This window comes from Cololabis saira, chromosome 21 (assembly GCF_033807715.1).
Source record: "Cololabis saira isolate AMF1-May2022 chromosome 21, fColSai1.1, whole genome shotgun sequence".
NCBI lineage: Eukaryota > Metazoa > Chordata > Actinopteri > Beloniformes > Belonidae > Cololabis > Cololabis saira.
In genome coordinates this window covers 15,865,879-15,879,427 of record NC_084607.1, presented here as the reverse complement: position 1 = coordinate 15,879,427, position 13,549 = coordinate 15,865,879, and the positions used below count along the sequence as shown (strand labels likewise).

The 13,549-nt window shown below is 39.6% G+C and overlaps 1 protein-coding gene across 2 annotated transcripts; it reads left to right on the top strand.

Moving 5' to 3' along the window:
• The first annotated feature begins 266 nt into the window (after positions 1–266).
• On the top strand, positions 267–12,942 carry map3k14a (mitogen-activated protein kinase kinase kinase 14a). Of its 2 annotated transcripts, none has more exons than XM_061710890.1 (16): positions 267–328; positions 6,895–7,176; positions 7,266–7,347; positions 7,439–7,643; positions 7,943–8,332; positions 8,426–8,560; positions 8,667–8,796; positions 9,075–9,203; positions 10,408–10,512; positions 10,596–10,753; positions 10,856–11,006; positions 11,497–11,814; positions 11,893–12,002; positions 12,163–12,301; positions 12,380–12,480; positions 12,591–12,942. In XM_061710890.1, exons 2-16 carry the CDS (start codon positions 6,909–6,911, stop codon positions 12,750–12,752), a joined length of 2,583 nt encoding a protein of 860 aa, XP_061566874.1. In that variant the 5' UTR covers positions 267–328; positions 6,895–6,908; the 3' UTR covers positions 12,753–12,942. The 2 variants fall into 2 exon arrangements, with proteins under 2 accessions (XP_061566874.1, XP_061566873.1); XM_061710889.1 differs by lacking the exon at positions 267–328 and adding an exon at positions 4,726–4,855.
• Positions 12,943–13,549: the final 607 nt, after the last annotated feature.

Genomic DNA, 13,549 nt, shown 5'->3' with positions numbered 1-13,549 from the left:
GACATAAGGGATGGAAAGGGGGGATGGCAGTTTTACAGGGGGGATGATTTTGACCGTTTTTATTTCAGGGGGGATGCCATCCCCCCTCATCCCCCCTCAACTCCAGTACTGCATATAACTGTAGACAAAGTAAAACACATACTTATAGTATTTAATAGATAACAAAAGAATGCATTTTGTCGACTGTTGTGTTTGGCTTATTTGTTGGAAATTAAAAAGAAACGAGTAATTTAGTTTGAAATGCAACCGGAAGTCCTGTTTTGATACAGATGTCCGGCTGCTGGGATGTGAAGCCTCCAATCGGCCGACGCCTTTAACTGTTGTAACGGTGAGTCAATTATCTGTTGTATTCACTTTAAAGTTAGTTTTTTTAACCGTATTGTCAATGATGCGATCCCATTCTTTCTTGCCGTCTTTAAATTACACTATTTATGGTTTCGCGTAATGGGATTGTCGATTAAAATCAAAATCGTTCGGGCAAAGTAGTATGTGAAATGGCGGTGGATGTGGCTAGAAGGAAGTTGTGATTTTTGTTCGCTTACAACACATCGAAGAATGCGCCAAACTTCAGGTGTAATAACGCATGTATTTCCCCTGTCAATGGTTGTAGTTAAAACGCTAACAAACATTGTACTGTAGATACAATTAAGAAGCTTTTTGTCAAATGTATCTGAGTGTGTCTTTGAGCCATACAACGTCAGATGCAGATGTCTCTGATTAAAACAACTGCACTGCTCACAGGAAATACCATATAAGATGGCAGAAGTGCCGCGAAAGGAATAAAGAGGAGCAGAAAAAAAGGGATAAACGTGGAAATCCACAAATGCACATCCATTTCCATCATTTGTTAACATTAAAACCCATCTGTGCTCCTACGTAAAATCCCCAAGAATGATAAACTGAATTAAAGTATTTAGCAGCGAAGAGACTACTTTGCGCAGCAGTCCCTTCTAGCCTGGACTCTGCAGTAACTAACCGCGGTTGAATTGGTTTGATATTGGATATTCGACATTCAAAGACATCCATAAAACTTGTGATACATACCACTGATTTTGGTCATATTGCTTGTGATGTGTTCATGGTCATCTAGACTATATATCACAAGAGAGTAATTATTATAAAATCATATTATGGGCTGATTTAATGTGGTTTTATGAATTCAACACCCATAAAACTTGTGATACATACCACTGATTTTGGTCAAACCACTTGTGATGTGTTCATGGTCATCCAGACTATATATCACAAGACTGTAATTATTATAAAATCATACTATGGGCTGATTTAATGAATTCAACACCCATAAAACTTGTGATACATAACACCAATTGTTTATTATGGGTGTTGAATTCATTAAACCACATTAATCAGCCCATAGTATGATTTTTTTTTTTTAAATAATTACTGTCTTGTGATATATAGTCTGGATGACCATGAACACATCACAAGTGGTTTGAAAACAATCGGTGTTATGTATCACAAGTTTTATGGGTGTTGAATTCATTTGGTGTTGAATTCATTAAACCTCATTAAATCATCATTAAACCTCATTAAATCAGCCCATAATATGATTTTATAATAATTACTCTCTTGTGATATATAGTCTAGATGACCATGAACACATCACAAGCAATATGACCAAAATCAGTGGTAGGTATCACAAGTTAAATGGATGTCTTTGAATGTCGAATATCCAATATCAAACCAATTCAACCGCGGTACTCTGCAGTAACTACAGGTTTTTAACTTGGCAAATACCAACAAATTAAGTGGAAATATAGATTGAATACATAATTTTAGTCAAATGTATATGCATATGGTTTCATGAAGCCTTTGACCAATTTTAAGAATAATATAAAAATGCCTGGATACCATTCCAGTTCAAGATTGGAGTGTTTTTTTAGGAGAAGTAGTCATCATAGCCCTCAGAGGAAAGTTTGGCTGTGTTTATGAAGGAACCAACTTCAGGTCCATCCCCATGGAGTTTAGTTCAGAAACTCTTAAAAAGATCATCATATTTTGTTCTCCTTTACGCACTGCCTGGCCAAAAATAAGATCCATCATCTGGATTTAACTAAGCAAATAGGTAAGAGGCTGAAAAAGAGTCCTGTGGTGATTATTATGTTTCAGCTGGAAGCCGTTTGTTAAGCACTAACAAATGCTCAGCTATTCACTCCTCAAACAACCAGTTTGGACGATAGGAGATGTGGTGGTGGAAGAGACTTGGGTCTGTTTCAGGAAGGTGAAGTTATTGGTCATCATCAAGGAGACAGATCAAGTAAGGAGATGCTAAAACTGCTTGAATAGATTTGAAAATTAGTTTTCAAGGCATTATTCACATCTAGAAGGATAGTGGGATACCATCGTCGTCAAGGAAGAAATGTGGTCAGATGAAAATAATCTGTCATAGCTGTGATTGAAGATCATGTAAATGTTTGTAGGAACCTTACTGAATGAAAATAAACATTAAAACTCACAGAAATGTTTATTAGTGAAAATAAATGCATTTCCATGTGTGCAATATGAAGAACATTTAATGTTTTGAAACTAAACAGCTTGGTGTGCTATAAGAAAACAACACACCAGTAAGGCAAATTGAAATTTGATTAAAATAAAAAAAAATCCTTTACTCATGTCTGAACTTTGTTGAATTGAAGGTCATGTGATCCAATGAGTCCAAATTTAGCATGTTTTGATCTGTGCACCAGGATAAGAAGAGTGATGCCATACTCATGCCAAATGTTAAAGATACAAAACTATGGAGGTTGCTTCATCTGCTCGGGTCTAGGTTTAGCAGTGTTATGTGCCCAAATATTAGGCTCTCCAACCATCTGAATATGGTGAATGACCTGGTCTTTCCATCAATAATTGCTTTATATCCATGATTATAAAGCTATATTTCAAGATAATCATATTAGGATGACATTTCAAAAGAGGTTGTGGGAGCTCAGGGAGTTTGAAATATAATTTTTGCACATCGATTGACCACAACAAAGTCCAGACCTTAACTCCATTCAGAATATTTGGAATTTGCTGAAGAAGACTTTTACGTGTTGGTTCTTGACACTCCATCATCAATACAAGATCTTGGTTAAAAAAGATTAATGGATGGAGAAAAAAAAACATTAAATCACATTAAATAAGCTTATCAAACAATTCCACAATGAATGTGTGCCATAATCAAGGGTAAAAGTTTACTAATGAAACACTTATGCTCTCAGGTAGAAGTTTATTATACGAACCTGTTTGCAATAAATCCATTAAGATGGTTATCGTGTTACAGTTTAAGGAACATCCTGAAAAGTGATAAAGTTGTGCATGACAATAACTTACATGGTAAAGATGATACTCTAAATCACAACTTATTATCAAATTGCAAAGGCCACAATTATTTGTGCTATATATATATATTTTGATTCTCCCTGAGGCAACATGTTGAACATGTGCCAACATCTGTAAAGCCACCATAAGCAACAGAATGTGCTGCAAAAAAGGCCCACATAAAAAGTGCTGCTCCTGCCCAAGAAGTAATATTTCTGTGAATAATGTATTATATATTGAATAATGAACTACAGCTTGACTTTCAAATGTATTACAAATCCATTTAGTGTAATAAACACCTCAGAGGCCTCTTGGAAGGTTGGGGTTGCATTTCTACAAATTAGATTTAAGGCTTTGGTCAAAAACTGTGTCCGGCTATGTGCTGGGAAGTTAGATTTTTATATAACTTGAAGAAACTTGTATAGAAGTTTATTGTATTTTTCCATTATTTGTAAAGTTCAAATAATTGGGTCTGTTATGAGGAATTTTGTAATGCTGTTTTTTTTTTTTTTTTTTAATTGTATTGAAATAATGTTTAATGTGTAAAAAAAAAAACACTAGATTCAATGGTTTAAGGGTTTCAGCGACATAGTTTATTGCTGAAAGTTAATCCGACAACTTGCATTTAGCCATTTGTTTGAAGCTTGCAGCAAAACTGCACTGGTGGTAAAATGAGTTTCCTGTGTTCAGTAGTGGGTTTGAATTGAGTCAGTTGTTTTCTTACTTAAGAGAAAAGCAAGCGAGAGTGTTTCAGGTAGAAAAAAAAGGCATCTTGCATCAATGACAGCTCATACGCTTGCTCCAAATTTTCTTATTAGTAATGTATTCCACAAGAAGAGACTCATAATTTCAGATATTGATATTTTAGTGAAAAGTAAAAAGAAGATGCTTTGTTGTCAACAACAAGAGTGGGGGGGGTGTAATAGCCATTCACGAGTAGGATATGGCACATCAAAGGTCCCCAATCTTCTCATGTTTCAGTCACTGCTGGGGTGTGCAGAAAGTCTCTGTTAACATGTACAAGTTTGCTGATTTTTTACGTAATTTTTACACATTATACACGTTAAAATTCAGCAAAAATTCAGCTAATTTGAACTTGATGCTTTTTTGTAAAGTCATACATGACACCTTTTATAAGTGTGATAAGAGAGAGAGAGAGCCTATGGCCTACATTTATCACTGTTCATAGTTCAATGTTGGTCATGGAGCTATAATCTATCGTGCTATCCTCCTGACTGGTAGTTACAGGGCAGAGCGGGTTAGCTGAGGAGCCCAGCTCTGTTTGAGGCTGCAGAGGGAGGGAGGGGAGAGTATGGGGAAGTAGATGCATTTCCCATAAGTGGTTGTCGGCCAGCTCCTCCCCCCTTTTGGCTGCAAGCCAGCAATTGGCAGAGCAGAGAGCAAACCAGCAGACACTGTTCAGAGGCATTGCTGTGCAACATGAAGGACGAAGCAGACAAACAGAGCACCTAGTTCATGTAGATGAGGTTATCCAGAGCGGAAACGCAGCAGAGATATAACTTGGGATCTAATGGTACGTCTCCACCTTCATATCCTCAAGCATACATACAGAGTTGTTTTTGTGGTTGTGTTCATTGTGGTTTGAGTTTTTTTTCCCTTTTTGGTTCTTTTTCAATTTCCTTTCCACGTAAATTTGTCAGCTTGTGGAGCTGCAGGCATTGTGACACGGAAGTGACAGTTGAAATGCGCCATTATAATGATCTTGCAGTGCTTGATCTCCGCAGAGAAGGTAGTATCATTACTCAAATGAATTAGCTTTTTTCAGGTTTGATAGCATTATTCATTTATTTTTTTAAACCTGCATCAATACTGTTAGACCTGTGGAGAAAAGTGATAAACTTGTTGGCAGCTGTGCTATAGCTCTAGCCAATTCCAGAGTTAATCTTTGAGTGAAAGGCTGTGATCAAGTGAAGCTCTGATGCAACACTCTGCAACTGTAGCCCCACTGCTCACTTTGCCTCTTCAAACAGTGTACGGGCAGTGTTAAAATGAAATGACGATGTCCAAATGTATTAGCTTAACAGTAATGTGTGTTGTGCTGGGCTTAACCTCCAAGCTGCAGGCAAACAGTCATGCAAATATTTATTGGAAATTCAGCCCAGTTGTGCCTCACCTACTATACTTCCTCTAAATGAAACAGAGCACTTGCATTTAACGACATATTTGCAACTGTCAAAACATGGCCAGGGCTGAGTTTCCTGTCTCATCTCACTGCAGACATTCAAAGTTTCAGTTCATTTCAGTAATAGAGTGAGGATCCCGCTTTTGAATGTATATGTCTTAGTCTAGTCGCAGGGATGTCAAACTCATTTTAATTTTGGGTAACATCAAGATCATAAATGACCTCAAAGCGCCGGTCCTGGTAGTACTTAAGGTTGGTGCATGATGGAGAACGGCTGCTTTGATCAGACAATTATGACTTTTATCTTTAAAGGGCCACACAAATAGTTATGGTGGGCTGGACTTGGCCAGCAGGCCTTGAGTTTGACACATGTGGTCTAGTGTGTTAAATTCAAACATGCTATTATTGCAAGGCACATTAAAAAGCCAGTTTTATTTATGTGTGTGCATATTTGTCATCAAGAGTAAACATTTGCTCTTTTGAGCTTAGTTACAGCTGCTGATGCAGAAAATAACAAAAGTAACTTAAGCTTTAAGTAAAACCACAAAAAACATTGACTTGATCTTTAAAAAAATGTTGAACTTGTAGCTTATATATTATAATATATATATATGATATATTTTGTTATCACTATCTTTTTTCCTTTTTAGATATCATCACTCTCAACTTGTGACAAAGTTGCTCTATTTCAAGGAAGCATTTTTCTTTCAAGTCTTACAGCATTTCTAAAGTTCCTACTTTCTGTAAACAGGCGGCAGCCGCACTGTATAGACATGTTGCAAGGCCGTTCATTATGTGTTTGATGAGAGGTGAAAGAAAAGAACATTTGCAGTTGTATTCCATTCATCAATGCAATAGCATTATTAATAAATCAGTACCCATTACATGCTAGTTTTGTTAGTGGTTTATAATGCAATGATGCACATTTTTGCATTGTCACCCTCTCAAACATCAGGATTTGATGATCTTTAATGCACCAGATGATATTGTTCCATGTTATATCATCTCAAAATACAAAAATTAATTGGAAAACAAGACATGCTTGTTGAAGAAACTGTCTTGTTGTCATTTTGACTGAGAAAAAAAGAGCATTTTCAGTGCTTTGCACATGATTTGGTTCGTGGCTGGAGAAAAAAAAACAACATTCTTGTAACCTTATTGAATATTTACTGGTTAGAGCAGAAAATCACCTGATTACAGTCATCAGCTGAGAAACTGGTGCGTCCATCATGAATACTGATGAGGAAAATAATACATGTTGCACCATAAACTTGCTCCCCTTGAGGGTTGCCAAAAAAAGGAACCAGGATTTCAGGAAAAAAAATACAAAAAAGACTGAAGTGCAGCACATTGTCATGGATGTAAAGATAGAAGCTAGAGACAGCATTCAGTTGTTCAGGAAGAATCAAACTTGATACTCTCTTTTCCAGATCCATCATATGAAATGGCGGTGAGGCAAAGGATCTTCAACTCCACAGCTCCTTTCTCGGGTTCACCTCAAGCTGAGCTGAAGGGAACATATCCAACCTGCTCCGCCACGGAACAGGAGACCAAGGAGGATGAAGAGGAGGGAAAGGAAAGCAAAATGGGCTTCACAGATTTACCAGAATGGGATAAATCTCCTTTGATTATAAAACTCCTGACACGTGGAACAGCAGAGCAAGTTGGAGAAATGCCGATAAAGACCTCAACCATCATTGCTCAGGCTGAATGTAAATACATTTGCTTAATTTTAATGATTCAGTGCATCATATAATTATTCCTGGACAGGATTTAACATAATCACTCTTCCCTCCATCAGGTGAAACCCAGGAATCCCAGGAGTTTAGTCCTTCATGTTATGTTCGCTCCTTGGTTCCCTCCCTTAACTGCTTCACCAACAAGTATGGCATTAAACTGACCAGACCCCACATTTTATTTTTCATAATTGTCTCCTGAAATGTGTAACCATGTCTTCAATTCGTATTGTTTCAGTCTCTCCTCCGAGCACAACAACGTGGCGTGTCCAACGACTGCCTCTGTCCACGAGCCGAGCAGTTTTTCAGCACGCCCAAGAAAGAGGGGCCGGAGGAGACAGAAGTGCATGTGGAAGAGGAGGCAGGAGGAGCAGCGGCAGAGAAAACGCATGCCCTCTGGAGTCCCTGAACAGGAGAGCGGAAGTTCTCTCGTCCAGATTGTGGTGAGAACAGTTTTTTCTTTATGTCTCGCTGAATCTTACACAACAAGAAGACGGTTAGCATTAAATAGACCCTGTTCTTCACACAGTGTTGTCTTTGTGACTCACTTTTAAGGCCAGTTTGCCACATTCTGTAGGAGTAGGATGCCCAATCTCCAGACATTCCTGCAAACCTCAGCTCTCTTGTTTTGTGGAAGTGAAACACTGAGTTACTACAGCGCTGCCTCTCAGTTCCTTCTATGTTTAAGCCCCGAACCATGTAACGCTTTTGGATCAAATATGTTTTTGCTTGTCTTCTGTAGGACTCATCGTCTCTTGCAAGCAGAAGTGAAACCAGCTCTTCGTGCTGTAGCAGCATTGAGAGCTCAGAGGAGCAGGAGCGAGAGACTTCTCGCTACAGGCAGCAGATATACATCACCGGCTCCAGCTGCTCTCCTCTGAACTGGCCCAAGCAGTCCGTCTGCTCCCTCTCCAGCCTCCCCTCGTATGAGCGGGACTGCAGCTCAGACTCCCTCAGTGGTCTGGAAAACTATTCCCTGCCGCTCGCTGGCCTCAGGGGCAGTGTCAGTCAGGGGGACCCGTGCTATGCAGGGCCTTTTTTCAAAGAGGTGGAGAGGGATGCGAGGGAGGAAGAAGATAATTCCTCCGATGATTATTCTGCTTACAACGAGGGGATAATCTTTTACAATGAAGTAAGTTATTTTCCTCTTCTATTTCTTGTCCTTTATCTTTGTTTAGGATGTGGTTTGCTGAAAGGAACTTGTTTTCCTCTTATTTCCTTACAGAAAATTCAGCCCGTAGACTCAGAATACAAGGAAGGAAGGGAGTATGTTCTATCAAAATTTATCAAAGTAGGCTCCTATGGCGAAGTGTACTGTGCAGAAGATGCCAACACGGGATTCAGATTTGCAGTTAAAAAGGTGAGTGAGAGCTTTTTTCCACCCGATTATACACGTCTCACCCCACTGCCTTGTTTATAACTTTGCCATTTGGTATTTACCCCTTTCCTCCATGGTCTTCTCACAGATTGCCCTGAACAGGTTCAACAGTGAGGAGGTGGGTGCGTGGAGTGCCCTCAGATCTCCTCGTGTGGTGGAACTCTTTGGCGTTATCAGAGATGGGTTCAACGTTGTGCTTTTTATGGACCACAAATCTGGTAAACAAGCCCTATTTGTTGGGATTAACAACATTTAGCAGCATGTGAAACATGAGGATAACGAAGTGTCCGAATGAATGTCATGACGTAGAAGATGGTTTTAGGATGCTAGAAATTACTGTCGAGCTTCTTTGAAGTGTGGTGGTACTTGATATATTAAATATCACAATGACAAGTCAAACATTGGCTTCTTCAGAGGTTTCAGTAACAGAAGAATACTGTGTGAGTAAAGGAGGAGTTGGTCTTTGTGTCGCACTGACTTTGCCTGTTTTGTCTAGGCTCCCTGAGCCAGCTGATAACAGATCGCGGCCGGATCCCCGAGGATTTAGGTCTGCACTACCAGTCTCAGGTCCTGACGGCTCTGGAGTATTTGGGAAAGAAAAAAATAGCACATTTAGATATTAAAGGTATGTCATTCAAATTATGGTCTCCATTCATGATGATGCAACAGTAGATTAGTAAAAGAATGTGATTTGAGTTATTCTAATACTTAAAAATGCAGAAAAAACCACAATGATGAAAATTGATTTGAGCTCATGAAGATGGATTCTTTTGCAGTATGTTACATTTACTGATGTTTCAGAGTTAAATATTGTTTTATTAGGACATACAGATAAAACATGGAGTACAATTAGTTTAATTCTTTCTGTATTATTTAATCTTTTTTGTTGTCAAGTGAAAAAGGAAAGACAGATTTTAATTTTTTCCTCCAAAATGTGCTAAAAACAAAACATTTTTTGTTAAATTACCGCTTTGACAAGCAGGAACATTCCTTTACATGTAGATCGCAGCGATCTTTTAGATGTTTTTATGTAGTTCCTTTGAACTTATCAATGTAAGGGCTCAACTTGTCATAGTACCTGATGGAAAACGAGATATATTGAGTGAGTAAGTTATATTTCTACTAAGTTCTGTAGAGCATTTTGTGTCTCTATGGATGTGTTTGTGTGGAACACAAGTGTCATAGATGAAGCCTACCTGTGTGTTTTTTGAAACCAGATTACCACTTACGGGTTGGGAATTTCCCACAGTGTGACTCACCACTGCTCTTTAGAAACGGCGCATGTGCACAAGATCAGGAGAGAGAGAGCGAGAGAGGGAGAGGGAGAGAGAAAGGGAAAACGAAGCAGATGGGGGGAGGACGAGCCAAAAGTTGGTGAGACAAAAGGAGAAGAAAAAAGAATACAAGCATTAACAAAGCAGATCATGAAAATAAAGAGGAAAAGGAGTTTAAAAAGGGAAACTCAAAAACAGAAGAGAGGGAAGAACAGCAAAAGACAAAAGCGGAATGGCAGATTAAACATGAGTTTTCTTCTTAAGCTTAAGCGCCACCTGGTGTTTGTAATGCTTCAGGGAAAACACGAGCAAGGACATGTTTTTGTCTGCACCCTGTGTGTTATTACTCTCCACATTTGTTCCATATTAAAGTGTTTTCTACAGAAGCAGGCATTCACAGACTTCATTTTTTTTCTTCTTTGTCTGCAAATTACTTGTGTTTATGCAGCTGCCCTGTTTCTAATCATGTCATCCACAAACTTCAACTGTGTCTGTGAACCCGCCGGGCAGGCAGCACAAAGATTAATGTCTCCGCTCGTTTCTGGTTTCTCACAGCTGACAACGTGTTGCTGTCAGAGGACGGTCGAGACACCTTCCTGTGCGACTTTGGACATGCAGAAAAGCTGGACAATCAGGGGCAGAGTCTCTCTGGGTCCAAAGGTAGATCCTGTGTAATTTCAGTAAAGATACTGTGATTTAATTGCTTCCATGTCTCACTTTCGTCCAATTTTAATTCACTACAGATCTGAAGGGCACAGAGACCCACATGGCGCCTGAGATTGTGAAAGCAGAAACCCGTGGAGCCAAAGCAGATGTGTGGAGCAGCTGCTGCATGTTACTGCACATGCTCAATGGGTGCCAACCATGGACAAGATACTACAAATGTAGACTCTACCTGAAGGTGCTCTTCACATCAACACGCGGATATTCAACTGCACTGCTTCGTAACCGATGGTTTTCCTCATCAGACACGGACTAAAAATGCTTTTCTTGATGGTTACAGATTGCAAATGAGCCTCCACCTCTGAGAGAGATCCCACCTGACTGCAGTCCTCTCACAGCGGAGGTTTTAAAGGCAGGTCTCCAGAAGGATCCTGTCAAGAGATCGTCAGCATCTGAGCTTAAAGAAAAAAACGCCAGAAGTCTGAGAGAAGGTAAAGTAAAGATACTACTACTACTACTACTACTATCATTTAGCAGACGCTTTTATCCAAAGCGACTCACATCTGAGAGAACAACACGAGCACAAAAAAGCTACACGTTTTTCTACACGTTTTTCTTTTTTTCTAATCAAGTGAGAAGTTTGTTTCCAAAAGTCCATTACTTCCTGATCATCTTCAAATCTTTTAATAGTATTCAATTTCAGCATTCTTTCAAAACACGAATAACTTCAAAAAATACAAGTAATATAAAACTCCTGAATATTTAGCTGGATAAACCTTTTTTTCAAACCAAAACAAGCATATTTTGCTACATGTTACCTTATTACTTCAAGATGATGCAAGCAGGTGTCTCAAAATGTTACTTTTGTGTGGCTTAATCCACTGACATTTATCCACTGAGACAGTCTCAGTTCTGCAATATGGTGATTGGGGAGTTGCAGTAAAAAGAAAATCATGTGTTGTGTTTTTTTTTTAACTGCAGTCGGAGGACTCAGGAGTCCAGTTAAGGGGCCCTACACAGAACCTCTGCATATTGCCAACAAAGCACCTGACTCCCTGCAGCTGGTTAATAACAGTGATGAGTTTGAAGATGAGGAACATCTGGAGTCCACTGACAATGCAATCACAGCAGGACTCGAACCGAAGACACTTGATGAGAAAGAGGTGGAACGTGGTTCTTATGAGCCAAAGCACGTTTTCCCATCCAGTCCACAAATGCTGAATTCTGAGCCACAAACCCACAAGAAGGGCAGCAAGATCACCACTGTGCCTGAACTGGAGCTTCGTAAACTGGAGCATGGTGAGCTTTCCTTCAGTGCTCTGCCTACTGTTGCGTTTGAGATGTTCTTACACTCATGGCTTTCTTTAACGTTTGCAGACTTCTACCTGAGCAGTCTGTCTCAGCTCCACTCGGCGGAGATGCAGGAGCAGCTCCTGTCTTGTCTCCGTGGTGTCCATTATTCCAACTGGGAACCATGGGATGAAAAGGTGAGCTGTTATGTAATTCTCCTCACAGATCGAATCTAAACTGCTGAGATGTTCAAGATTATTCTGAAACTTGGGCCGATTTAAAAGAAGCATTGCTTATGTTCGTTCGTATTGACTGAAGAGTTAACAGACTAACTTTTTTGGTGTTTGTTCCTCACAGGACTCTGGCAGCTGGTCCCTGAGCCCAGGAGATGACTTAAGCTCTGGTGTTTTCTCCTACAACAGCCAGCCGGATGTCCAGGCCTTCAATAAGGATTTGCTCGGCCGCACACAGTTTCCGCAGCCTTGCTGTTTTGAAGGTGAGGTGAAATAAATTCACATCTTCCTTCATCTAATTTATTCAGTACATGTTTACTAAAGGTGCCTCTGCTCTCCAGGGGTGGATGTCTGCATCAGAGACTTCAGCAGCAAAGGCATTCGAATCAGGGAGGCGCGTCGGGTGAAGGTGGGCCACATCGCCACTGGAATCAGTGATCAGGTGAGAGTCGGCAGCATCACGCCTTCATGTGTCAACACAGGGATTCTTGTTTGTCAGATTTAGTGATGCAGGAGAATAAAAAATGAGCTAAGTGAGTGTCTTCTTTGCAGATCTCCGAGCGGGTTTTCACTCTGGAAACCCAGCAGGGCCAGCAGATCGCTCATGATGAAGAGGTACAGGAATCGGGTCTGCAGCTCTGCTGTGTTCCTGCTCCAGACTTCAGCCCTGCGTGGAGGTGGAGGATCAGAGACGGAGTGCTGGAGACGAGATAGAGCCCACAACTCAGTGATGACCTCGCCCATCTGTCAGATGTTTTTTATCTGTTTGAAACCTCTCAAACTGCCATTTTAACAAGTTTGACTCATGTCTTTAATAAAATAATGATGGGCTGTTGTTTTATGGTGATCGTATGTTGGTCCTTCTTATTTCATCATTTTAAAGCAATAAAAATACTGAACTATCCAGTGTGAGCCAACTTTGTTTTCCTACAAACCAGATTATTAATCTTGCAAGCTCATGTAATATCTTAAAAATCAGATAAGCGTCTATCTCTAAAATATCAAAAACTATAAAAAAGAAATTAATAAATTATACTTCTTAACAATTGTTTCCTTTTTGGAGTCCGTCTCCATTCTTTTTTTAGATTCGTTTTTTTTACATGTTATGGGATGTTTGATTCTCGCTTTTATTTATGAAATCCATTTTCCAGAACATAATCCCAATGAATAATGAACCAGCCTCTGTTAGTGTGGTAACTGGGGCTGTTTTCCTGGGGTTCTAATCTGCGCTCTTGTTCAGCATCTTCATTTTGGGTGTGGTCACAGCTCACCACCGACTTCAGATTTCCCGCCTTTCGCATCTTCTATTCTGCATTCTTTTTTTCTCTAAACCTACAGTACTGGTACATAAATTACTCATCAGTCCTGTCAGGCTGTTGCCTGTGACATGAACTGAAATAGAGTTTTGATAAAGATACATTTTATTCCTTAGCGCCTTTCTATACCCAAGGTCACCTTCCAGAAAAATGTAAACATTACAAAGCAGGAAAAGGAGTTTTGTATCACACTCC